Source organism: Camelus bactrianus, chromosome 6 (assembly GCF_048773025.1).
Source record: "Camelus bactrianus isolate YW-2024 breed Bactrian camel chromosome 6, ASM4877302v1, whole genome shotgun sequence".
In the NCBI taxonomy this organism is placed as follows: domain Eukaryota; kingdom Metazoa; phylum Chordata; class Mammalia; order Artiodactyla; family Camelidae; genus Camelus; species Camelus bactrianus.
In genome coordinates, this window is record NC_133544.1 from 67,253,095 (window position 1) to 67,280,104 (window position 27,010).

Below are 27,010 nucleotides of genomic sequence, written 5' to 3' on the forward strand. Positions count from 1 at the left end.
CTTTGCTTAAATCCATCAGGTAAGCTTTGGAGAAGGGAAGAAGTTGTTCATCTTCCCAGTGTTTCTTACTTTGTTCAGCCAACTTTAGGAATGGCTAGACACAGGTGATCGTGAAGGTCTCTTCCAGTGCTGATGTCCTGTGATCTTAGGTAAGAAATGAACTGGACATGGACAGAGCGGATGAATTCAGCTCCATAGAGAAGAAAGGGGTAAGGACCTTTTGGCAACCACGTGCCGAAGTCCTGGACTTGGAAGGCTTGACACACACTTTGGAGGAATCACGTAGTGTGATTTCTGGGGCCAGCCTCATTGCCGTGTTCTCTCTGTGTCCTCTGAGTCCACACCGTCTCTCACATGTTTGCAGTTTGCATTCCCATGATATAAATTTGCACCACTTAATCAGCTTGATTTAAACACATATTTTTAAAATATCTATTACTTCTTAAGTGCTGTACAAGCTACAAGACCCCATTCTGGAAGAATTTAACCTCATGATCCCATAATGCCTCCTTCATAAAGCTCTCCCCAAGAGAGCTCTTTCCTCCAAAATTCCATGGAGGGAGCAGATGGGGAGTGGTTACTGTCTCTTTAATTTTGGCGTTGGTGACTTCTTTTCCATTATTTTGTCATGGACGTTTTCTCCGTCAAATAAATCATAAGCCCTGGAAGACCAGGGCAATGTCTTGTACTTCTTTGTTCTCCCTCTAGCACCTTGTATTTCCTTGTACGTAATGAGGGCTCAATTAATATTTGTTGAACAAATAAACAATCACCATGTTTTCTTTTGCCACATTGAAACTGATTACAGAGTTTGCTGTCTACTGCTGATAGATGAGAGATCTTATTTATTTAGACTTTGGTGGTAGAATTCCCCAAATATATCCCATATGGGTTGCTTCTGCCCAAGTATCTAAAATCTTTACAGCTTTGTTAAAGAGGATAGACGTGTTCAAAACAAGAAAGACTAGTTAATGGGGTAAAACAATCACCTTCTCTGTATTACTTTCAATTTGCCTTAAAAAAAAAAAAAAAAAGAACTAGAAAAAGAATAAGGAAGTGAAGATACTTGGGATTCATGGTTGGCCAAGCCTCAAATCTCTTTAGAGCTCAAATAAGAACCTTTGAGAGCATCTGTCCACACTCTGTTTCCCTAGCTTGGCAGACAGCAGTGGAAACCCAAAGCAAGTCCCCTTCATTCAGCTAGAATATTTGTAAATTGCTTATCTGCGGGACTCCTGACAGCTCCTGCCTTGGGCGTAGAATAGATGGAGTAGGGGGCTGCCTGGGTAGTGTGATTTGAGGGGCGCCAGAAAGGCTGCCTGCTCCACCCAATCTCCCCTGTTTCCTCCCCCTCTTGGTTTCAGTCACCCGTGCAAGCAGGCTCTGATCAGTTCCAGTTTTTGGTGAGACTTGGTAGGTGGTACAGGTTTCAAAACCAAAAGTGGGGGAGCTGGCACCTCCAAGGATGTGCGTGTCTTCATTATTAGGATTAGAAATGTCTTCCTAAGACTAGCAGTGCGCTGCAATTAAACTTGCAGATTTATGTCCCAGGACCGGCTTGAGTTTCCAGATTGTCTCCCAGACGCCTCTTCCTGAACAAGGAAACACAATGCTGTTACCTTTCACTCCGCACCTAAGTCGCCCAGGCGGCTCAGGGTGTTTCGTCTACCAAGTGCAGAGTGATTGGCTTTAACTGATCACACATTCCAGGGCAAGTCCAGGACCCCCGCCCCCACCCCCACTTCCACTCCCCTGTGGCCTGGGGGAGACGCTCTGCCAACGGAAGCGGCCTTTGTTCTGCAATTAATCATTTGAAGTCAAAGTGTGTTTGGGTATTACAAGTGATAACCCACAAAAGCTATCAAGTGGCTGATTGCGTAGCTGGTGACATGCAACCTCTATGAGGTCTTCCTTCATTGTAAACAGAAAAATATCTTAGGAATGAGGTAGGGAAAGTTGTCAAGTTTAGGAAGTGGAAGTGATGGGCTAATTTATCATGGAATAGCTGAGAGGCTAGATTCTGATGTGTAAGGAGCTAAGTCTTTTAAGTCTAAGGCTTCTCTTACTTCCTGCTGGTCTGTCTTACCACGGCTGCTGGTGAAACTGGTCCCGGAGTCGGGCAGGGGTGGAGGGGTAGTCAGGGTCAAGGGTCAGACTCAGAAGAGGGTATAAGCTTAGAAGAGTGTGTGTCTGTCCAAGTCTGTAGCCCTGCTGGCCTGCCTGAGATGAATGATTTTGAGGCCACCCATTATTCCATATTGTCTATGGCTGTCTTCTCTGAGTTTTATTTTCTTACCCTTTGGAGACATCCCACATAGCCGAGTCCATGATGTTTTCATCAGTTGCTGCAGGGAAGGAGAAATTTCCCTTTACATTGAGGGGGTTAATCAGTTTAGTCTTTTGTGATTTTTTTTTTTTTTTTTTTTTTTTACTGATAGTGAAGAGTGACTTTATCTGTTTCATTGACTTTCATAACTGTTATCTATGTGGAATAGTTATATGAAGAATTCAGAAATACCTAGTGAAGGACGGTTGTCAAGGTGGATGGAAATAAGAGTGGTTCCCACAGCCCCAGCAGGTCTCCCTGATTGTACTGACTCACTTAGAACCGAAACTGGATGTTAGCCCACTTTCCCCTGGCTGTGGAGAAGCATCCTGACTCAGTGAACTGAGGACAGTAACTGTAGAGACTTAAGGAGTATCAAAAGATACAAAACAAACCCCGCAGTGTACACAGAGCCTTCCTTCTGCTGTCCAGGCTACTGGGCAAAGGCTGGTGTAGCTCCACCTCTCCAAAAGTACAACAGCTTAAAAACAGCTCCTATCATGCTAACACCATCTATGCGGCAGGGAATATCCAGTGAGGAAAATTCCAAGCTGGCGCCCTCAACCTTCTCCATGTAAAGCACCACAAACCACGTGGTGCTGAGCGTTCTTCAGCAAAGCTGCCGCCCCACCTCCCCAAGGTCTCTTTGGACAGTACTCTTTGTTCCTTGACCTGATGCTAGTAAGTTCAAGGCTTCATGGAGATCATGGGAAAGGAGTGAATAATCATCTCTACAGCTTCTTGTACACTGTCTCTGACTTTTTCTCCTGAAGAGAGACCATAAAAATATCATCATGTGCTTGTAGAAGAAGCTGTCCCTAATAATGATTGGTAAAGCCATCCCACATTGGGAAGCCAGACTGGCAAGTTTTTTATTTACTGGTGTGATCTTCAGTAGGTGCCAGCACCTTTTCCTTCCCACAAAACCCTTATCCGCCCCTCGAAAGTGGACAAGGGCATGTTTTTCTCATGCTCTTTTGCTGATCATGTTCTCCCATGTATTTCAGAATAGCCACCAAATGAAGAGTTCTCGTCCTTGGTAGATGCAGATTCACACGTCTTCGAATTTTAGGAGAAGTCTAGGGTCAGAGTAGTTTGGTCCTTCAGCTTTTACTGTCCTGCTTTTTAGCGAACTTGGGTATTATTCCCTGCAGCAACCTGACTTAAAAGGCCCATGACTGTACATACTGGCACACAGAGCCTGCCTCATTCCCTTTCTAGACTATTTTGACCTCTTTGGTGATGAGTGATATTGTCTTATTTTTTTTAATTCTCATTTTTTATTGAAGTGTCGATTTACAGTGTTAGTTTCAGTTGTACAACAAATGGATTCAGTTATCTGTCTATCTATCTATATTTTTTTCAGATTCTTTTCCATTACAGATCATTACAAGAAGTTATTCCTTGTGCTATACAGTAGGTCCTTGCTATTTTTCTATTTTATATATAGTAATGTGAGTCTGTTAATCCCAAACTCTTCAGCTGTCCCTCCCCTCACCTTCCCCCCAGTAACCACAGTTTGTTTTCTACATCTGTAAGTTTAAGTCTTCTTTAAACAGATTCACATTACAGCAGGTCAGATTTCATGCTTTTACTAACATGCATTTCATGAACTATATTCCCTGCAGTGCCTGCCTTTTCTTTGCCTTCATCCACTGATGTTCCCAAAGCCGTTGACTTTGAATGTCTTCAGTGAAGATGTGTACAGCGTCCGGGTCATGTAGTAATTAATGTTTCCAGGTCACACTGTACCGGATGGCCAATAGAGCTTCCTCTTTGAAGCTAGTAGCACTGTAGGCAAAAACTTTACTTCCATAATCCTGAACTCTCTTCCTCAGTCCCATTGTGAATATTACAAGAGTGAGTGATCTATGAAGTATGCTCTGGTAATATTACCGGATTGTCTGTTTTCCACTTGCTGAAATGAACTGGTCATTATCATTTAGAAATTTCTAACAAATATCACCAACAGATGTTTAAAACAGAATGGTATTTTGTGGGGTCCATTTTCTCTTCTTTCATTTTTTAAAAAATATTTTTTTAGAGCAGTTCTAGGTTTACAACAAAGCTGAGAGGGAGGCACAAAAATTTCCCATATATCCCTTGTCCCCACACATGCATAGCATAACTCACTCATCAGGGTACCTTTCTTTTAACCAAAGATGAAGGTTATTGACACATCATAAGCACCCAAAGTCCGTAGTTTTTACCTTAGGGTTCACTGCTAGTGTGTATATTCTGTGGGTTCAGACAAACTGTATAATAACATAATCCATCATTATAATATCATAGAGTATTTTCATGGCCCTAAACCTCCTCTGCTCTTTGCCTGTTCATCTCTCCTTGCCTGTACAACCACCATTTTTTTTTTTACTACCTCCATAGTTTTGCCTTTTCCAGAACATTTACTCATTTTTAAACACTAAAATTGACCCCACTCTTTAGAGTGTAGATTCCAGCCTGAGCCGTGATTTGAGGTCAGTTGTGTTCAGACCCCAATTAATTAAAAATGTCACCTAGTCTCATACTTGAAGAGTTATTCAAAAGTTCATAGGTTGACAGTCTTGTTACAGTTTAGACAGTGATTTGGAATGGGGAAGAAAGGAAAAGGGACCCAAACAGATGACCCCCAAAAATGTTAACTGCAGTTGCAGAAGTAAATTGGGAGAAACCTTCGAGTGCGATCCAGTGGATTCATGTCATCTTCATTCTGGGTTTATTGAGAGCAAAGGAAGCGAATAAAAACTGGAAAGTAGGGCCGAAATCAGGAAGATCAATTAAAATTCTCTGAAGACCACAAAGATAATGAATCATAATGCAACGTAAGGTAATTCCTGACTTTACAACAGAGAAGTAAGTGGGTGTCCCGGTGAGCACTTAGTTTTCCCACACTTCAGCTCATCTCAGTCTGTCCCCACTGTGTCCATCTGTGCATATTTGCCAGAGACTGTTCATCTCCCAGGCTTAGACCATATCTGAGAAGTAACAGAGGCAGAGAAGAGTGGCAGAACTGGCTGTGTTTTGATTTTTAAAGATTTGATTTTTCATTCGAGCCCCAAAGCTGGAATCTAGTGGCTGTGGCTGTCAGAAGAATCATCCTTTTAAGAAGTCTTGTCTTAATCAGCTGTTCATCTCCAAGATATCCCTGGACAATTCTTTTGGAAGATGACTTCTGTTAGCTGTCCTTCTCCTGGACAAGAAGTTTCTTTCTTTCTCTTTCCCCCTAGGAGATTCAGTGGGTTCTGCTGAGTTCCATCCAAGGAGTTTTCCATCTTTGTTTTTTCTTTTTTAACAGCAGAGCTTTTTTTTTTTTTAACCAAATGAAAACATACATGAAACCCCAATCTATAAAAACTGATAAAATTAAGCTTTTCTGGTGGAAGCAGTCTTGAAGATATTAGGGTCAGGAGAATCCTAAACTCTTCCTTCTTGCCTTGAGGCTGAGGGTTAAGGCTCTTTGGAAGACAGTTTGAAAACACTGCTGAGTTACTGGTTTTTCCATTAGTGATGAGGATTGCAAAACAGCCTGAACACTCTACCTACCCCACCTCCTAATTGGCTGGTATGCGTAATTCCTGCGCTTGAAAATGAAGGCACTTCTCTTATTGTAAAATTCATGATGATTTCAGTCTATTCTGCCTTGTACATCATGAGCCAATGAAATACTGGATGTCAAAACAATAAAGGCATCGTACGTCTTCAGGCTCACAGAGGGCTGGGTCCTGAGTTGGTTTGATTCAGCTGTAGGAATATACATCTAGCCTGTAGAAACCCCAGAGTATGCTCAGTTTCAAGGTCTCCCAGAAAAGGAGGCTGTAAAGTGGGGATCCTACATTTCTAAATGGAAAGACATGTCGTTCTTTGGAATGCAGTTCCCTCAGCTGCCTTGTGACCCCCGCTCTCTGATGGGTGAAAGAAAAAGGATGATTTTGCACATGATCAAGCTCTTTTCATTTAGGATGGAAGTAATGTTCTCTTGCAGCTTTCTACATTCTAAGTGGAAGCAGAATTCCCTCCTCAACCAGCCAAGGTTGGAGATGATTTCTTGAGAGTAAGGACTAAGCAGGACCATCAGAGGACACACGTCACTCTCCCATTTCATATTTGTGTCTTTCCTCCGTGGACTATTTACCGGGGCCCTCAGTAGCCTTCTAGGGATGTGTTATAACGAGAAAGAAGAAAAGATAAGGTTTTCAAAAATCTATTTTACTAAGCATTTCTAAATTGAAAATTGTTATTTTTTCCCCTGACTTGTTTAATTCCCCTATATTTCAGATTTTTCTTATATGATGTATAATGTAACCTTTGAAATTTAATCTAGGTATTTGCCTGTGAGTAATCCTGAGCAACTAACTACATGTGATAATCTAAATATTTTGTTTCTAGAGACCAGAAACAAAAATAGAATCCATATCTAGGCCAGAACCAAAAACAAGTCCCTGAGCAGTGGAGCCAGGAGGGACATTGAGCATGGATGTACTTAGAAATTGATCAGTTCTCTTTGACTGCATGCAGAAAAGTCTAGAGGGAGAGGCAGATTCCAGACTTGAGAGAAGTTGTATAGGCTCTCTGACCCTCAGTCTCCTTTGGAGCAGAGTGACGTGGATACTTCTCAGGAGCCCTCGAATGTGTACGTAATCGGACACATATAAACACTGAGCACATTTGGGTGCCCTTGAGCACCCTTTTTCCTTATTCAGGACTCAATCAGCTAATCAATAACTGGAGCTAGATTGTTTAGTGTGTGTTTACATTTTAATTTTTTCCCCAAGAGTGAATGCAAAAGCTGATCGTTGTACAACTCTGGGTATTTATGAAACATTTAGATTTGTTTAAAGTAGGAGGAAGAGCTATGAATGCAAGTCATCGTGCAGATCTAAGTCTGCCACTTAGCTATTTCCTAACGACTGACTGGTGCGTGGCATGGTGCTGGGGTAGGGATGGGGGAGGACCAGACGTGTAGAAGGCGTGATCCTTGTCCTCAAGTGGTTCCAGTGGTTTAAGGGAAATAAGACACCACTACAGTCCTAATGTGAAAAGTCTTAAGTGCCTTAAGAGAGGCACAAAGTGCCCTTTCACTTGGGAGAAGAGCAATCACTTCTGACTAAGAGAGACGAAGGAAGCTTTCATGACTTTGGCACTTAAGCCGGGAAGAGGAGAACGGGGAGGATTTGAACACCTGGAAATGAGTAGGAAAGTCACTGAGGGAATGAGCAGGGAGAGCAAGGTGCAGGGTGAGGAAAGCCCTGGTGCAAAGAATAGTGGCAGGTTTGGTGGGGACAGCACGAGGGGTGAGCTGGAGGAAAGGGTGCTTGGCAAGTGACCACGTGTAACATTTTTCTTTAATTTGCACAGCAGTTGTGTTACTGGGTGCCGTATTGTTCTCACATTTAACAGGTGAGGAAATTGAGGCTCAGGAGGGTTAAGTGCCCTGTCCAAGGACAGTGTAAAACCAGTTCTGGGTCTGAAAAGGTTAGACAGACCAGTAGACTAAGTTTAGAACAGGGGGAGCTTTGATTGCCAGAGTAAGGAATTTGGATCATATACTGTAGTTCAGAGGTCAGCAAACTACAGCCTGTGGGCCAAATTCGGCCCACTTCCAGTTTTGGAACTAAATTGACTAGAGCACAGCATCGCACTGTGGTTCCCTCATGTATTTTTTCAGGCTCCTTTCACACCGCAACAGGACGGTTGAGTCGTCCCAGAGACCTTACAGCCCACAGGGTCCAAAATACTGGCTCTCTGGCCCTTTACAGAAGACCTTTGCCACCCTGGCTGGAGCTGACTGGGAGTCGCTGAGAGTTTCTGAGAAGGGAAGTGACATTCTGGGAGCTGTGCACTGTTAACTGAGACCGCGCTGATCAGGAGGATGGGTCGGAGGGACCTGTTTCAGTTGGGCGGTCTGTCGTCACTGCACTGCTGAACTATGACAGCAGCCTCCCAGCATGTCTTCCAACCAAAACTTCAAAGCTCAGAGAGTCTAGGCAGGCACAGGAAAATCACTGTGCAAACGAGCCAGTAGACGGCACCGCCTGGCGGCCTCGGGGCTGAGGACAGGACTGGCATGATGGGAAGCGAGGCAGACCGAGGTGCTGCCGCACCTTCCAGTTTGACAGGGGAGGTCAGAACTTCAGATTCGTCTGTGGAGTGTCTGCATTCCACGTGCTGGCACCTGAACTCATGTTTATTTAAACGTCCTGTGGTTGAAGGAAATGCAATTCAAATTTATGTAAACCCTCTGAGGTTGACCACACTGCCGACCACCACTTCGCAGTCTCTTCCCACGTCATTACCAGAATACTGATGCTGCGTGAATGTCACATGACCAGCAGCGGCAGCTGCTGTAGCTTCTTCCACAAGGATAAGACCCTTTGCCCATAGTTTTTGAAGAACATTTGGAGACAGACAGATTGGCTGACCGACCAACAAGTCAGTCATCTGACCATCCATCCCTTGTCAAGTCAAAGCAGTTTTTAAGATCTGCCTGTATGCTCTGTCATAACAATGTATCTAAGACAACTAGACTGTCAGAATATTTAAGCATTTGTTTCTTATCATAGATAAGTTTTGTATCATATGATACAAAAGCCACTGACAGCCTTGCCCTCCACAAGTGATGTGGACTCTAATGTCAAGGACATACAGAGAATCTAGCGAGAATTTGCTGGTTTGTATTTTGCAGGACTGGTTTTTAGCATCGGTGATGTTGTATTCAGGTGAGAGTAAAGGACTTCATATTTTAATGCACCTGAATGGACTTGAATATTTTCCCCAAACCATTCTTGATGTCTGAATTTTTACAGCTTAGAGATTAGTCACTTAGAGGGAGGGTATAGCTCACTGGTAGAGTGTGTGCTTAGCATGCACAAGGTTCTGGGTTTAATTCCCAGTACCTCCATTAAAATAGATAGATAGATAGGCCAGCCGGCCTAATTACCTTTCTTGCCAATAAAAAAAGAACATTACTAGAGATTAATCACTTACAATTATTTGTTCATTCATTAACTTAGTATTTATGGGTCACTTAGTGTGTGCAGTTTTACTGTGCAAAATGCTAAGGAAAACAGTGAAGTCTTCTCTCCTATTTTTGAGAAGCTCCCATTCAGTGTAAAAGGCAGGTTCATAAAAACAATCACAGCACAGGGAAACAGACGACCTTGGCAGGAGGCGTCAGCTATATCCCACCAGCTTTACCTTTCTCTATGTAATAAATGTACCTCAGGATAGGAAAAGGTGGGAAGACGTTCCATTTTATTAATAAAGCGACTCTAAGTGTCCTAGAAAGTCTTAGACAGGACCAACTACATACTTACAGGGCTCCTTGTTCATATAGTAAGACTTTCAGGACAGCGATTGGAGTGTGTTAAACTAAGGCGCCTCGTGCAGCTGTGCGGGTTACGAGCCCGGGCTGCCTCGTGGGCTCAGCATCAGCAAGAAATTCAAGTGAGCAGTGTTTTAGTAAAGGGTGTAGTTGCTGTTCCGTTGGTTTGTTCATAGCATGTGTATGCATGCCAGCTGCTGTCTCAAGGGCTAGGAACACAGCAGTAAAAATGACAGCCACCATCTCTACCCTCTTGTATCTTACTGTCTGAGAGGTTTGCATGTGATAATATTCATTATCTGGTCCACTTATGTTTTAACTGCATTCTGAGGAAAGCATTTAAATGGCCAGTGAATCTTACTTTTTCTTTATACTTTTAAATATACAGTATCGGTTGAGTATATAATTTCCATCTATAAATACATAATACATCATTTTAATATTATAATTTATAATATATAATATATTAGTACATAATGTATAATTTTATTATACATAATATATAATTTTCCTACAAGGAACAAGTGTTCTTTTGGTTATGAGAAAAACGAGGTTGATAAATATACTTAGAAGTTCTATAATATTTGAAATTTAAATTTTATTTATAATACTTACCTCCAAGAACCTTGGAAAAAAATATGAGGAAGTAGATGCAATCTTTGAAGTTTAATCATTTCTTTTATTTATTTGGCTGAAAAATTTGTGTCATGCCTGCATCAAAGTGTAGCTTCTGGTTATGACTCTTAAAATTTGTGTTCAGATCAGAAAAACTGAGCTGAGCTCCTTGGTTTGCTAAGTCTTGGAATAATAGCATTAGTTGATTCCGTTTTCTTTCAGGGCGCACCTAAATGATATTACTGCAAGACAGTAATTAGCTGATAGCTCCATTTGTTTTATTTGTAGTGAAAAACTATTGCCCTGCATTCTTAAGGAATTCCTTCATCTCTGTGATGGAGATTCCATAACAGTTTTCCTTTATTGACCACTTGCTATGTGTCAGGTGTACTAGATGTTTTATTAGATGTATTAATCCACTTAGTCCTCACAACAATACCATGTGGTTAGTATTGTATGTATCATAACATTTTATACATAAGGAAACCGAAGTTTAGAAAAGTTGATTAACCTGCTCCAAGTCTGATAACAAGAGTCAAGCTTCGCTGGTGCTGAAGCTGCTTGCCACCAAGCTATGCCTTCTCCCGATCTTTTATGATTTGCAAGCATGCCCTGTGAAAGGGAGACAATAATTGAATGAGAACATTTAGAGGGGAGCAGGATGGAGTCACCGAGATCAGAATTGTCCTGCGAAGTCTGCGGTGTGCATGCCAGCCTGTAGTGCGCCGAGCAGCCACTGACCAAGGACGAAAAGGTTAGCAGTGAAGACCGGACCTTAAGTTGGCTCGCAGCCTCCCTGCCTTCACATCCCCAACCAACATCACCCCAGATACTGAGAGAACGTGGAAAGTGATTGAGAAATTCGGGAATTGGGGGAGGCATTGCGGTGCCAGGAGAATAGTACAAGACCGACTCCGAAAGAAGAGACCAGAATTCAAAGGTGAAAAGGAACTACTTAAGCAAAAGATGACCCCCAAAAGTTCCCTAATAGTTAGGGAGCTCAGAGAGAAATAGTCATTCTAAACCATTCCACTGGCATTAAAATTAAAGTGTCACTAATAGGTGCTCCCTTTGACAACAAACCTCGCTGGAGAGAAGCCAGTAAGAGTAGATGCTACAAGCTGGGGCCTCATTGACGACACCATCGTCTTGTCTGCAAATCCCTCGGTGGTCAGTCTCCAGTGTAGTCTGACCTTGATTTGATCCTTCTGTGCATTCTTTACTTGTGTGGGTGTCGTCAGAGATGCTGCTGCAAACAGACAAGTTGAGTAGGCAATGTGGTGTGTACACACAGACCTGTGCCAGTGCTGAGAAGTGCCCGCTCTCACGGCAGCTTTGCAGATGTATTTCTTGGCTGTATAAATCATTGCTCATCTTTGTCTCATTTTTCTTTCTTTTCTGGCGCACAAGTCAGCACGTTAAATTGATTTAACTAACTTGTGCATGTGAGCAGGGAGATTGGATTACTAAGCATGTGTTTCAAGCAAATTGTGCAAAATTTCCTAAGTAAAGAGCTAAGGTGCTCAGCCACTTCAATATTAAGCAAGTGTGTGATTAATATTGAGTGAAAGATTTTTATCTGAGGCCCTGAAGAAAAAGCATGTTCATTTTTTTAGTGTCTCATTTGGTGGGTCTTTAGTGTTTTTTAGATATTTTTGAAGAAATTTTTAGAATAAAGGAACATACTAAGAAGTCAGAGAAAGACCGATATCATATGATATCACTTATATGTGGAATCTAAAAAAAATAATGATACAAATGAACTTATTTACAAAACAGAAAGAGACTCACAGACATAGAAAACAAATTTATGGTTCCTAAAAGGGAAAGAGGGGCAGTAAATTAGGAGTTTAGGATTAGCAGATACAAGCTATTGTGTATAAAACAGATAAACAAGGTTGTACTATATAGCACAGGGGACTACATTCAATATCATGTAATAGCCTATAATGAAAAAGAATATTAAAAAGAATATGTATATTTATATGTATGACTGAATCACTATGCTGCACACCAGAAACTAACACAACATTGTAAATCAACTAAACTTCAATTAAAAAAAAATGAAGAAACATACTCAGGATACTGTAACACCCATGTTCCCATCACCTAGAATTAACTGTTAGCATTTTGCCACATATTCTTTAAGATTTTACAATTAAAGAATGAAGTATCATAGATAAAAGTGAAATTCTATTTGACATACTGCCTCCCAGTGCCATTATCTTCTTCTGTTATTCTAGTGATCACCTCTATCATGAACACTAGTATCTTTCCAGTCTGCATATAAATACAAATAGATGTTTACATGTATGTTTACATATACGGTGCAGGCATCCGTGAACAGTATTGTTTCGTGGGCACTGTTCCCCGACATATGTACAAGGTAGCATATTTCCCGCACAGTAACAATAGTAGTGAAGTGTATTGAATGATTACACTGTGTCTAGAGCGGCAGCAGTCCCTTCATTGACTCTACATAACCTACAGTGTTGTTATTATCCCCTTTTTTAGGTGCACAGAGAGGTCACTCGTTCAGGGTCACACAGCTACTAAGTAGTGGGGCTGAGAATTAATCCCAGTCAGGCTCTGGACCCTGAGCACTTGACTGCCAGGCTAGATGGCCTCTTCACTCTGTCACTCTGCAGAATTTGTTACTCTTTCAGTGTCATGTTTCTGATACCCACAGTTGTTGAGTTCATAGAAGCAGTTTATTCCTTTTCATGGTTAAATGAATTCAATGAATATGCTCTGTAAACAACATTGGATGGTGCTTAACAGCTATAAAATGGAAATAGTGAAAGTCTCTATCTAACAGGTGGTCGTGCAAATTACATGGTTTAATTCCAATGAAGCAGGTAGAACAGTACCTGGCATGGATGTGCACGTGGTGAATGTTAGCTATTACTGTTTCCTGTCATCATCCATCTATTGTCCTATCGAACCTGATAATTCGGTTGTTTCTAGTTTTCCATGATTGCGTATGTTGCCACTGTGAATGTGACCCAGTGAAAGCCCTGTGTCTAATTATAAACGTTTCTTTTGGGTGTCTCCCTAGAAGAAGAACTGATAGCTCACAGAGTATGTGTGTTTTCAGTTTCACTTGACGCTGCCAGAGCCCACTGTGCCGATTCACACGCGCTCATGCACTGCTTGGCAGTTCCCATTTCCCCACGTCCACAATAATAGCTGATAACTGTCTGACTACTAGATTTGCTGATCTGATGGATGAGAAGTACCATGCTGCTGAACTGATGAGATGGATAAGAAATAATATCTTCTTGTGGACTTGGATTTTTTGTAACAGCCTTATTGAGATGCAGTTCACATACTGTAAAATTTACCCTTTGTGTACAATTCAGTGGGTTTCAGTATATTCTTAAGTATGGGCAGCCGTCACTGTTCCCTAGTTTTAGCAGAAACCCGTGACCCATCGGAAGTCACTCCCTCTTCAACCCTGTCCCCAGCCCCTGGCATTGCTGATCTACTTTGTGTCTTTGTGGATCTGTCTACTCTGGACATTTCACATAAATGGAAGCACATAATATGTGGATTTTTTCATCTACATTAATGTTTTTGAGGTTCATCCACATTGTAGTATATATCAGCAGTTCTTTCCTTTTTACAGTCCAGTAATATTCCATTGTGTTAATATACCCCATTTTGTTTATCCACTTATCAGCTGATACAAATTTGAGCTGTTTCTACTCTGAGCTATTATGAACAGCTGGCTACTATGAATAGCTGCTATAAACATTCATATGTAAATTTTTATATGGACATACATTTTCGTGGTCTTGACTACGCATTTATTTATAGACCTAGCAGTGGAACTGCTGGGTCATATGGCAGTTATGTTTAACATTTTGAAAAACTACCAAACTGTTTTCCAGAGTGACTGTACCATTCTCCGGTCCCGTCAGCAATGTATGAGGATTCCAGTTTCTTCACATCCTCACCTCCAAACCTGTTACTGCCTCTCTTTTTCATTCTAGCCATCCTAGTGGCTGTGAAGTGGTATCTCACTGTGGTTTTGCTTTGTATTTCTCTGATAACTGGTGTGCTGGTGGGTCACTTGTATGTCTTTGGAAAAATGTCTATTCTGACCCTTTGCCTGTTTTTACACTGGGTTTTGTCTTTCTCTTTGAGTCGTAAGAGTTATTCACGTGTTCTGAATACGAGTCCTTTATCAGATATATAATTTACAAATGTTTTTTCCCATCTGTGGGTTGTCTTTTCACTCTCTTGATGTGAATTGGTGAATTTTAATATCTGTAGTTTTCATATGTTTCCCCCAAAATTCGATTTTCAAAATTGTCTTCATTTTATCTGCTGAGTGGATCACAAGCCAGAAAGCCTTGAAGTATGCACTGAAAGTGAAGTGAGTACAACTAGTATTCCGTAGATCAGAAACTCCATCACTGGTCTCAAAAGCGTAGGCTCCCCAGAGACATGTAGTGAGCCCCTCCGCCAGTGAAGGGAGTTCCATTTTGATAACCCAGAAGAGACACCTTTGCAGAGTTTGAACTTAATGAAAAGCACTGAAAACCATCCCTTATGTCTTCAAACTGCCGGTTGATTGATTCAACAGCATTTGGGTTTCTGTTTAACCTGACCTCTTCCTTTTTCTTCCTTTCTTTTCCTCCTCTCCCCTCCCCCTTCCCCAACCTGATTTCAGGTTGAAAATGGCTCAGGAATCAGTCAGCAAGTTAACATCAGAGAAGAAAGTAGAGACGAAGAAAATCAACCCCACGGCTAGTCTGGTGAGATGCATGTTTCGTCACAACCTCAAGGGTTTTCATTATCACTGAGGTGCACCCAGGAGTGGGTCTGAATTAAAGGATAAAACTCAGAGGAATGAGTAGTATCTGGGTTCTCAGTTCCCGTCCCAGGGAAGCATATGGTAAGAAAGAACACGGGGGATGACGGAGTGAGGAACGAAACACAGCTTCATGTGTTCTCCCAGCAAATTGGAATAAGGTCATTTCCTGATAAACCAGGTGTAGTCACTTGCCATTTCACACCCTTCCACGTCATGAGCCCCCCGATCTCAAATCACCGTTCTGAAATGTTTGGGCATTTTCACCTTCATCAGTCCCTTTTCTCTGTTAAAGAAAGGGACGGGGACAATGCTCCTTCGATAGCTGGTCAAATGGAGGTGCAGGAAGATACAGCCTACCTCACTAGCATCACTTCACAAATGGATAGCAGAAACCAGAACCAGATCCTGGGTCCCCTGACGTCTCTCCCTGGGTTTGACACTTGCAGGCTAGTCAGTCTTCCTTGCTGCGAGGGGAAGCTCTCCTCCACAGTCCTGTTTTCAGTAAGGATTGCAAGGACTCTCCATGTTGCAGTAGAAATCCTGAATGGTTAGGAACCCAAGGTGTACAGGTTCAAATCCCAGCTTAGCCACTTACTAGTTATGAAGCCTTAGTGAAGTTACTGGGCTTCTTCATTCTTCACTAGTACTTTTTTGCCAGCTGCTTTAAATCCTTCGACAATCTAAGTGGTGTATAAATTCTCAAGTGAGATTATTTCTGTTGATTGTCTGAGACATTCTCCTGACAGCCCCATCAGCAGCTAAAGGAAGGTTGAGTGAGGTCGATGAGTGAGAAATGGGAAAGTCGGGGCCATACAGCCTGGTTAGGGACAGCCACAGTCAGCACGCAGCGCTCCGACAGAATGGACACATCTCTGTGCTCATTTGACAGTGTATTCATCACCCTCACTTGTATGATTTTTGGTGGCAGTGGGCTCAAACTCTGATTTTTGTCGTCCTCCCTCATTGGCCACTACTCCTTTCCCCGGGCCTCTGGGCTAACTTTTACAGCCAGACCTTATTTCCAGGGGCAGAGAGGATGGACTCAGCCCTGTGGACAAAGGGGAAGCTGTGAGTTGACCGGGGCGTGCTCTTACAGGTGCTGCCTCCGCGGTGCGCAGGCTCCTGGTTGTGATCTTTGACTTGTTGGGGTTGTTTCTTTTGTTGCCAGTTTGTTTTGGTGGAAATTAGGGAGGAGCTTATAAACTGATTCCTGATTCAATTTCACAAGTCAGGGATGGGATCCAAACTCAGGATGGGTGTTTAAAAATTATCTTGAGTTTACATCCAGGCCAATTTTGTAATTCTCTGCACTGTCACATCTCATAGCTCACAAGCAGCTGAGAACTTATTCTCAAAGGGCTCCTCTCTGCACCTGCTCTTTCCAAAGGAATGCACTTGTCCCATTTCTTTTTTAGCCTTCCTTCTGTCCACCTTGAAGAACAGACAGTCTCATTCTTACGATGCTTAATATATTTACTTCTCTAAAGTCGTAGAAACAGCAAGAGTCCATTTTTCTGCTTTGTGTACTCTTGTTTATCTCACCAGCAGACTTACATGCCCTTCTGCATTAGAAGGCTGTCCCTGGGGAGGAAGCTCAGGAAGAGCAGAGCAGAACATCCTTGGCAAGACGGGAGCTTCTGCCATTCAGCATAGACGAAATCGTGTCATTTTCCGTTTTGCCCAGCCTTTGTTCAGTTCTGCCAAGTTGGTTATAGGTGGCCACAGTCAACTTGGAAAGAGTGGTTTTTCATATCTAGACTCCCTAGGAACTATTTCTTGAGCATTCCCTAATGAGAGGAGTCTGAGTAACACCACAAAGTTGGGAACTTTATTGCAGAAAACGAGAACAGAATGGAGCAGACTAGCATTGTAAAGGCTGGTGTTTTCGATGGATATAGTTGGTTGACTAGCTGGTTGTTCATGTGGTTTGTTTGGTTTGGGGAGAGTAAGATTGGAAGGGGTAGGAAACAGGGTTTCAGGAAAAAAAGGATAGAGATTCTCTCATTTCTAGGGCATGTGGTACAATTCTCTTCAGTATTCTAGACTAACACTTGAGAAATGTATCAAAATTTGAAAAAGGTGAAAATTTAGACAAAGGAAGAATAATACACTCCATTTTTTTTTTTCTCAAACAACAGAAAGAAAGACTGCGTCAGAAGGAAGCCAGCGTGAGCTCCAGCTAAAACAGAGGCACAGAGAAATGACGATGGCGAGACAGAGGACCTCGCGTGGTCCTTTGTAACACCAGTGCTACAGGAAGTTCTTGAAAGATATGTTACTAATATGTGTCTTTTGCTCCCATTTCTGAGGTCATCGGCAGTGAGCACCTCGTGCCTTCTTAAGGAAGCCCCTTGTTAAACCATAAGAACAGTGAAAATCTGCTGATGGAAACATTGCAGGATTTTGGGGAACTGTTTGTTGTAGAGGTCCAAAGTCCACTCTGTTATAAGACCAGAATAAACACCAAGCTTTTCCATTTCTTTTTTTTTTTTTTTAAAGCAGAGATATCAAGCTTTCTAACCCAGGCCTGATATATGTAAACTTGTGATAGAAGAAGAAAAGGGTCTTTTTTTGACGATCGCCTTGAGCAAGCTCAAGCCTTGGTCTGGACACACTGCTGGTTTGATTACTGATCTTAGTTTCACCCTACCGCAGCCAGATCCTGACGTGCCCTCCTCGCCAAAAATGTTGAAATTTACTAAACGTTTTTAAAGAGGTCCAAGACTATGTATTTCCCAGGCTGGAGGAATGGATATTTTTTCCATTTTTTTTCATGTAATAGAAAAGACAGAAAATGGAATTATATGTGGGTGGAGAAGGGCATTAAATAGCCATAAACTTCATCCTGGAGAACAAAGTATGATACAGGGAGTTGACATCAGCCATTAGCAAGACCCGTTCTTTTGTTTTCATATCAGTTCATTGTGGTTTTCTGGATTCTCCACCCCTTCTGTCCCAGAAGAAACTGATACCTGAGCAGGGACAGACTTAGGGTCAAAGCACTTGCTTGGACGAGTGACCCAGTATCAGTCAGGGCACATTTCACATCTCCAGTCGTTCGTATGTGGGTGATGCCACACTGATCTACAGCTGAGCTGTATGCCATGTCCTGGGACCATGTGTGGCTGGACCTCTCCCACCAACTCCAAGAGGCAGTTTGTCGACAGGAGAGCAAATGCTACTCACAGCCTTTTATCATGACCTTGACTGACAGGCAAGTGACATACAGTGAAGCAGGGGTCTTTGATGTCAAAAAATAATTCAGGGCAGAAAAAAAGTTCTTTGTTCCATCAAAATGGAAAGAAGGTAATTACGTTGATATCGAACTTGGAGTGAAATATCATTGCGTAAGCAGCTTTATCTGACCCTGGAAGCCCGTGTGACCACTACCCCTTGAGTCACAGGGAAACCACCTTGGACTGCTCTCCTGACACCATTACCTTCAGCCACCACTCTTCACATCTGTCTTGCGAGGGGAGAAGAGAGGAGACTCAGGGTGAATTGAGATGAGGATCAAAGTCTATCAAGTTTCAACCTTGAAGGGAGAGAGGTCCAAGCTTTCTCCTCTGATTGGCAGAGGACAGTGTGGAGATGTGCAGGAACCTTAAAACCCTCCCTGATCTGGCTGCCACATGTGGCCTGCCTGTCGCCCCAGCACCTTCCCAGACGCTCTCACCTTTCCAGGTACCTGAGTGTTCACCCAGAACATGCCTGCTAGACATCAGCCCCCTCAGGGACCCCAGAATAGATTCAGCCAATTAAAGCAGCACCGTGTCCTAACACCATGCCCGTCCTGGGAGTCAAGAATGCACAGTCAGGGTCAGATCAAGTCAAGAAGCCATATTCATGTAGGTGCTACCACCTTTTCTGACAATCCAAAAGAAAAGAACATAATACTGTGGTGTGGTTTCTTTTTTCCGCCCCCAAATAAAAGGATAAGACAAGCCAACCCAGAAGAACCAGTAAGAACTTACATGACTAGAAGAAGTTGCTTGTGAGCAAGCTTTTCATATGGCCTTCTTAGATTATTTCTCTTCATTTTCACTGAACTGTGAAGAAAGCCTAACAGATTTCTCAATTTAAAACAAATGCTCCTTACAGCCACCCCGTGCTCTGTGACATTCCTTCTAGTATTACCGTCCAAAAGAAAAAAAACGCCTGTTTTGCCCAGGCCTTGGGCATCAACTTTGAGCTCAGAGAACAACATTAAGTCTAGATCCTTTTGAGTCCTTAAAGCCTTGATGGAAGACAGCAGCAGGCGGCTCTCATTGGGATCCATGAAGGCCACTTCAGGTCTCTGAGTAGGATGCTCACAAGAAAACCACTGGACAGAAGCAGGACTGTCACTTTGGCCACATGACCCTGCAAGACCATGCTCTCAGGGACCCAGTGCTGAAGAATAATGAGTGCAAACACTGAGTTTGAGAATTAGACAAGTGCAGCCCAAGTTGGGTTTCATCCTCGTGGACAGACTAGAAACTGGCAGTAAAATACCTAAAGGGCGCAGCTTGCCTACCTCTCTGCTGGGGAAGCCCAGCGAGTCCAGTGTGTGTGAGTGTATTAAGACACCGTGGCAGGATCCCCACTGTCCTCACCCAGTTTGTATCCTGCGTTGTATGTCTGGACGCCCCTCCCGAGTCCACACGTGGACTACTTTGGGACAGCACCCTCATTCCTAACTTGATGCCAGGCAAAGGTTTACAAGAGTGCTCAAGGTGGGCTGTCTAAAACAACCTGCAAGCACTTAAAACGATCCCTCCCAATCGCAGCTGAGATTGTGTTAACTGCAGAGGTATCTCTGAGCTTCTCACGGGGAGGAAGTAGCTGGGGTAGCACTGAGCACCTTGGGCACTTCTGGCCAGCAGGGTCGAAGTGGCTTTTCCAAGCACAGCCCTGCCTGAGCGAGAGGGACAGTGGCCAGTATTTCTACTGTGTGTTTAACCAGACACTCACACTTGACTTACGAGTCCGACTCAGAGAAACCTTAGCTTATAAACATCATCATCTCTTCCTAGCCAAGACTCATTAAATCTGAGGACACGGCAGAGAGCAGTTCGGAGTCTCGCATGAGTAACTGGCATAGGCATCGAGCACACAAGCACATCGTGTGCTGCACGGAAGCCTGGTGCAAACACGTTAGGCTAAAAACAGGCCTGTGGGGCATCAAAAATCAGGTGCGGAGGTGTGCTGTGTGGCTTTTTAACTCAAAAAGAGGCAGCTTACAGGAGGGAGCGTGGTGAAGGGGAAAGATGGCCAAGAAGAAATGGATGGTACGATGATGGTGGAGGCCCAGGGGTCACAGGTTGGGGACCTGCTGCCCAGCAGTTGCCTTCTGAATCGTTGGGTCGATGTCTGTGTTGTCTCTTTAAACATTCACTGCAACCACCTAGGAACTATGAAGAAAGAGCTTCTGAAATCTGGGAGGTAGAATTAGGAGATCCAGTGGTGCTCTTCCATCTTTAAATGTTCTTGCTGCAACGAATTGGCAACGTGGTTGAGGAACAGAATGCCAGACTGGGTGCTGGTCTCCGACCCCCTCCTCTTCCCAGTAAGGACAGTAGAAGCTACACACCTGCTGAGCCTCTCTTAGGTACCTCCTTTTCTCATAAGGACCATAAGGAAAGGCATTTCCCTAAATGAAACGCTCATATGCTGCTGGTAGAAAAACCGGAAAAACTAAAGGAAGGAATAAAACTCTTTGATACTGGAAACCTCCAGCCAGATGAAGAAGTCATCGGCATGGTCCTTCCAAGACCATGACCAGATGTAGCAAGAGATGTGTAAGTGGATTTTTGGCAAAGGTTTGCCTGTTGGACTGGGATTGCGTCTCTCTCTCTCTTGATTATACTACTATATAGAGGAATTTTCATTTTATTCCTATTCAGGCTTTCTCAGACATCGTATTTTCTCATTTCTATTTCTACTTCCTTCTTGCCTTGTGTCATTGGTGCAGATCATTGTATACGGCAGCCCGGCAAACAGTGCCTCGTCAGCCAGCCCTGAAGAGGGATTAGCAGTGCAGATCTGTGGGCTCTTTTGCAGGAACCAGACTATAACGTTGGCCTGGGAGGCACTTCATTCCCTGACATTCTGATTGATCTCTTTTGTAGTACTCCCCACCCCACCCCCCAAACAAAGAGAAAACCAGTTTGGGGCTTTCTGTGTCAAGGGGAAGGAAGAACTTCAAAAAATATAGTCCCCCCCCCCAATATCTAATGTAAATATCAAATATCCAATTTTATAAATTGTCTATAAAAATTGCTAACAAGAACTGTTAGATGTGAGCTTCATTTTTTTTTTTTTGATCCTGCCTACCTGTTCTAATCAGAAAGAAAAAAAAAATGACCAAAAGGTGGAAGGGAAAGAAAAAGCAGCAACAGATTTGGCAATCCACAAATTAATTACTTCCTGAACCATCAGAAGGCGGGGGGTACATACTGTGAAACCCAGTGTTGTGGAAGTCCGAGGCGTGTAAGAATTTGAACAGCTATGAGGGCTGATGAGTGTAGACAAAGTAAGAGCTGTCTAATGCCCACTTGAGATTTCAGCCTAAACCGGGCGATTTTTACTGTGTATTCAAGAGAGTCAAGTATTGCTTTGAACAGTTTATTTTTGGAAAAGCCACATACAAGGAGAAGTGCTGTAATTTAAGTGGAAGCAGTGCTAGACCATTATAATTTCCTACCTCTAGTTCTCTTGCAAGAGCAGTTTATAAATGTATGGACCATCCAGAAGACCATGAATACCCCTTTTCATATGTTACGTTAGGTTTGTACCTTAGGGACACAACTGAAGAGAGTAGATTGAATAAAGAAATGAGTTTCATTCATGTCAGCTACTTTGTCATCATAAAGAAATCTGCAGCCCAGGAGAAATGAGTCTGTGTGGCCCAACTTAACAGTATTTGAAAGGAATGGCTAGTTTTTAACCTTTCCAAAATGCTTATAACTTGTTGGACACATTTCCATTTTCCAACTCTGGAGAGAGACAATCTGGCTGCTTGGAACCTTGTCTGTTATTGGTGCAGAAGTCACTTAAAGGCACCTTTAAAAATAGGCCTCGGCAGGTCTGGCTCCTTTAGACTCACAGAACGGTATTTATAACTCCGTTAGTGAGTCAAGGCATCGGTGGGCTTAGTGACACAGCTGTATGTGACTGAGAGGCTCATTCTGTGACATTTCTGCACACCCGTCAGTTGTTGACACCTTGTTAGAGCCCCCAAATTGTATTTTCACAGTTGTCCGCTTCCCCTCCCAAGGAGTGGGCAGTCTCCCAGACCCTCCCAGATGAGTGCTTTGCTGGGAAGCAGTGGATTCGGGAGAGATTTTAACGTGTCAGACTTGAAGCCAGTTCAGTATCTTATTTGTTCCAAGACCCTTAATCAGCACTGTGATATAAACTTAGCATTTGGGAAATGTGTGCAGTTGACAGCTTACCTGGAAATGTGACGATAAGGAAATGGCAGCGAGCTACCTGTCTCTTAAGCCCCTGTGCAGTTTCTACCAACAAAGAGATGAGGGAAGCCAATGGAGCCTCACTCAGTCGGTGGTCCTGTCCTCACCGCAGCTTACTGGAGCTTACTCTTCCTCTCTGTCCCCAGCCCCTCTCCCAGCCACCTTGGTGGTAAACGGTAACACAGAGGACCTTTTTTTTCTTGTCCTTCCCTTCTCTAGTATGACGGTTTGCTTCAGTCAGAGCTCAAACGAATTCTTACATATTATGTCTGTGAAGTACTTGTTGGTGAATATCTTCTTCATGCTATGATCTGGGGGAGACTGATTTAATCTCGTTTTTTTTTATATGAAAGCGGTCGCCAAAGCCATTAATCTATTCTTCTGCATTCCAGCTATGCTCATAGAACTTGCTATTTTTTTAATCTCTTAAATATGCTAAGAATCTCCAGTCTATCTCCTTTTCTGAAAGCTGGTTCATAGACTTCTGTGGGCTATTTGCTTTTTATGCTTTTTGTGAAATTTGATAGCACTGGGCTAGCCGATGAGCCCACAATGTTCCACAGAAATTCACCTCCAAAAAATTCGGCCTTCTTCCCCATGGAGGAAACAACCTTCTGTCACCCTTAGGCTGTTTTGTAGGATGAGCATTTCCCTAAATTCTATCTGTGTAGACACTAAGGGGTTCTCATGTTTTTAAAACTGTCCGAGTATCTTAAAAGAGGGTGAATACATCTCTCCTATACAGTGTGAGCTGCCGGTGTGTGATTTATAGTTAGCGTTACCAAGTAAGAAATGAGTTGTTTTCATTCCCAGTGGTTTGTCAACATCTTTGGCAAAGTTGTACATACTTTGCTTCATTGTTCTCTTCCAGGGCTTGCTTTGATTCTTGTCTCATGGAACAAACGTGTTTTTGTTGATTCCTCTGGGTCTGCTTTTCCGAAATGAGAGGCCAATCCTGTAGACCACTGAGCGTAAGGGGAAATGACTCCCTACCTCCGCGTGACTAGGATGGGTGTGTTCAGGAATGCACAGCTCTCTGGGAACTCTCGGGGTGGATTTTGAATTCCATGTTTCTGTAAGATGTATAAAAATGGGTGAATGGCATACAAAGATTGTACTATTTTCCCCAGCAAGAGATTAGGGGGTTCTGAAGCTTTACATTTTAGGTAGGTTTGAGTGATGTATATAGAGCTCATTTTTTTCCCCTTCTTCTTGGCAACCTGTCCCTAGCTATCATCTTATTTCTTCACATCTGACCACCAAGGCATTAAGAAGGTGGTTTCACTTTGCATAATTCTCTAAAGATGTCCATTTCCTTTGGAAACCAATTCATAAGTAAAGGAAACAGTCTAGTGACAATTCTCCTCTCTGCCCAGGGTGACACACAGGATTTAAGGTTTACCAAAGGGATAGGACTATTTCAAACAGTAATTTTATAATTCTACAATTCTTCAATTTCCCAAGACAAAAATAATATGACCCTACTGTTAATAGGATGTATAATCTTTGAAGAGTATAAGTATTAAGAAAAAAGAGCTTCCTTTAAAGAAAATATCTAAGATATTCCTAAAAAGGCAGAAACTTTTAGAAATTGAATACTTCTTTAAGATTTCTTTAGAGAAAACATGTCCTTGATTCATCGTAGTCTTTCCCTGTCATTGAGTTTTAATTTAGACTAACATGGTGATTTAGGGCATCATGCTTTGGCCTGGAAAACCCACACTGGCCTGCATGCCCAGAACCTAAGTGAAATCAGTCAGGGTCCTAATAGGAATCAGGCTTAACAGAAATGTCAATTATTTCAAGTCCTTTAGGGTTTAATTTCCTTAGCAACATCCTGGACCCTGCTTCTGAAAATTAACTTGACCCACGCAGTTATGTGTCTTCATTTTACCTTGTGAGACTACGGGTGATGGGCTGATGGAAAAAAACACAGAGGCAGGAGAGAAGGAAAACTTGAACAAGGGCAGGGTGCAGTGTTTTGCTGATACAATGCCTGGTTAGGGAGCTGGTGATCACTACTGTGGCTGCATCATGGGCAGCCTTTCAAAGGCAGCTCAAGGCACGTGTACAAGGGCGATGTGAGTGCCCCGTATCTCGTGTCGGTCCATGCCTGACAATGTGCTGGAAAAGCAGGGATCCCAGTGAAACTGAAATAACTCCATCAAATTTCAGATCTACTTCCATGGGGTCAGTTGTCCATGGAGCTCCCTGTTTCTTCTATGCCTGTTTAAAAGTCCCTTTGGCATCCAGCCTCCTTTCGCTTTTTTCCTTTCAGTCTTCCGAATCAGCCTCCTCTTCCTTCGTACCCAACAGCTATTTTTCCCTCACTTTACCTTTCCAGTTTCTCCAGGACCCAGCTTTCTCTGCCTCTCTCCCCTACAGACACCTGAATGTCCCCCTGAGCCCTCACACCCTGTGCTCCGCCCCGCAGCCCTTTGGACAGGGAGCGCTGCTGTCACCAAGAGAGACACGGCGGCGTGAGTGTGTCGTGTCTCTTGTTAATGTCAGCACCACCTCATCACTTAGGCAGAGGGGAAAATCCATAAAAGAAATGGAAAATACATTTCTTTTTCTGTTTTATTCTAATTTATTTTAAGGAGGTTGAGGGGACGGTGATTCCAGTCTTTCTCGATGTCTCAGAGATTTTTTTACTTTAAAATTGTCTAATTAGGGACTATTCTTCTGGTAAGTGATAAATCAGTCCAGGTCACCAGCTATGATGCATAAGACTCAAGTTTTGAATCTCAAGTAACTTTTCTGTGCTGCTGGACAAAGCGATTTAATTCTTTGCAAACATTCTGAATCACAGGCTTTTTATTACCATTTGATTTTTACTACTAACCATGATTCAAACATCTTTGCGAATCTGGATCAGGATGTTGACAATTTGTGGTTATTTTCAGATCGATAGTAACTGTTACACTTGTGAAAGCACTTAAAAGTAAGTACTTAAAAGGAAAGTATAAGCATGTCTTAAATAGTCAACCATTTGACCTGGGAAAAAGCTGATTTTCCTATTTTAAGTATTAGACCGATCTGTGGGTGTAATCTTACAAGGATTTTAAGCAGTAATGAAGACAGTTTAAGAAATGAGAAGGCACTTTAAAGACATGAAACCTTACGTTACATGCTCTTGGGTATTTTTTTAATGTAATAAGCTAATTGGATTCAGGTATTTTTTCCCTTTAAATTTTTAAAAATATGTATTTCTAATTTGTTTGCATATTTAATTTTGTCAATGCTGAGAAATGCTCACTAGTTGAATTTGTAAATGTTACTTGTGACCAAATGAAGTATTTATTTTTAAAAAGAAAGGGTGAAGGAACCAATATTGATTTGTACATAATGAAAATATACGTGTGTATATATATATTTTTTCCTCCTTGACACTACTTGGTCCCCACATCAAGTATTTTTGTACATTAATATATATTGGTTAGAAAATGTAGATTGTCTATTCAAAGAATTCTATCTCTGCGATAGATTATATTTATCCCAACCTATTGATAACTCTGTTAATTTAAGAGACAGAACTCTATTTTTTGGAATTTGCAGAGAACAACATTCATGGCTTCCAACTGTAAATATGCTAAGGGTATTTTAATAAATCTCGGTTTCATGTCCGTCTGGTGTGCGGTGCAGATTTGTTTTCAGGAGGCATTTAAGACAGCATCCCAACAGTACAATGATGTGGAGAACGCCAGTCATTTCTTTCCCTGCAGCTCAAGTGCGGCATGACTGCTGAGCTGCAAGAAGAGCTGGATCTCAGTAAGACTGTCATTCACGTTTTCTTCTTTCTTCTTTCTCCCCAGCCATCACCCCAGCAGAGGTAACCTGGCTCACCCTTCAAGGTTAACACTGAGTAGACAAACCCAGCCAATCACGGGCTCAGCTATGCTGACCCAAAAGCAACACTGCTTGAACACAAATTGCCCAAGGTGGGGTTGTGGGATGCAGAACCACAAGGGTCCGTGACTTCGTGTCATGGGTTGGTAAGCGATAGCATAGGGAAACAGAACAGAAATGTAACTGTATTGTATTCTAACATTAAACACAAGGTGCAAATTCTTTTCAAGCAATGATACGACACGTGCAGATATTTAGAGAAAAACTAAAAGACATTCGGCAAAACACTCTTCTGTTAAATAGAAGTGTGACTCTGTGTTTTTTAATTGAGTCATTTGTTCCATATTCCTGAATGCCATGCGCTCTTGAGTTCTAGAAGGTTGCTGAAATGTACCCCAGTGTGTACAGATACATTTAATGAACATAAATGTTATTATCTGGGGAGACATTTCATCACTAGGTAGTCTTCTAAATCAGTCATAGAGCTGCAAAAATCTTCAGACACTGGACAAAATCTCCATTTCACAGAGTAAAAACTACTGAAATTCAAAGGACTTGCTGAAAGTCACACTCAGTAAACACATCAAGACTAGAATCCAAAAAAAAAACAACCAGACTAGAAT

The 27,010-nt window shown here is 42.4% G+C and overlaps 1 protein-coding gene and 1 long non-coding RNA gene across 11 annotated transcripts in view; one reads left to right on the top strand and one right to left on the bottom strand.

Annotated features, from left to right (window-relative positions):
* Positions 1 to 26,164, top strand: part of FMN1 (formin 1) — a 361,575-nt gene extending 335,411 nt beyond the window's left edge. For all 4 annotated transcript variants that reach the window (XM_010965320.3, XM_074365871.1, XM_074365872.1 and 1 more), the window contains 2 exons: positions 14,941 to 15,025; positions 17,223 to 26,164. In XM_010965320.3, coding sequence (XP_010963622.2) covers positions 14,941 to 15,025; positions 17,223 to 17,267 — 130 coding nt within the window. In that variant the 3' untranslated portion in view covers positions 17,268 to 26,164. The remainder of the gene's footprint in view (positions 1 to 14,940; positions 15,026 to 17,222) is intronic.
* Positions 23,476 to 27,010, bottom strand: part of LOC123619697 (uncharacterized) — a 31,567-nt gene continuing 28,032 nt past the window's right edge. For 6 of the 7 annotated variants that reach the window (XR_012507607.1, XR_012507610.1, XR_012507604.1 and 3 more), the window contains one exon: positions 26,151 to 26,287. This is a non-coding gene — a long non-coding RNA (uncharacterized LOC123619697). Of the gene's footprint in view, positions 23,612 to 26,150; positions 26,288 to 27,010 lie in introns of those variants that run through there. The other variant, XR_012507608.1, reaches the window with a different exon arrangement.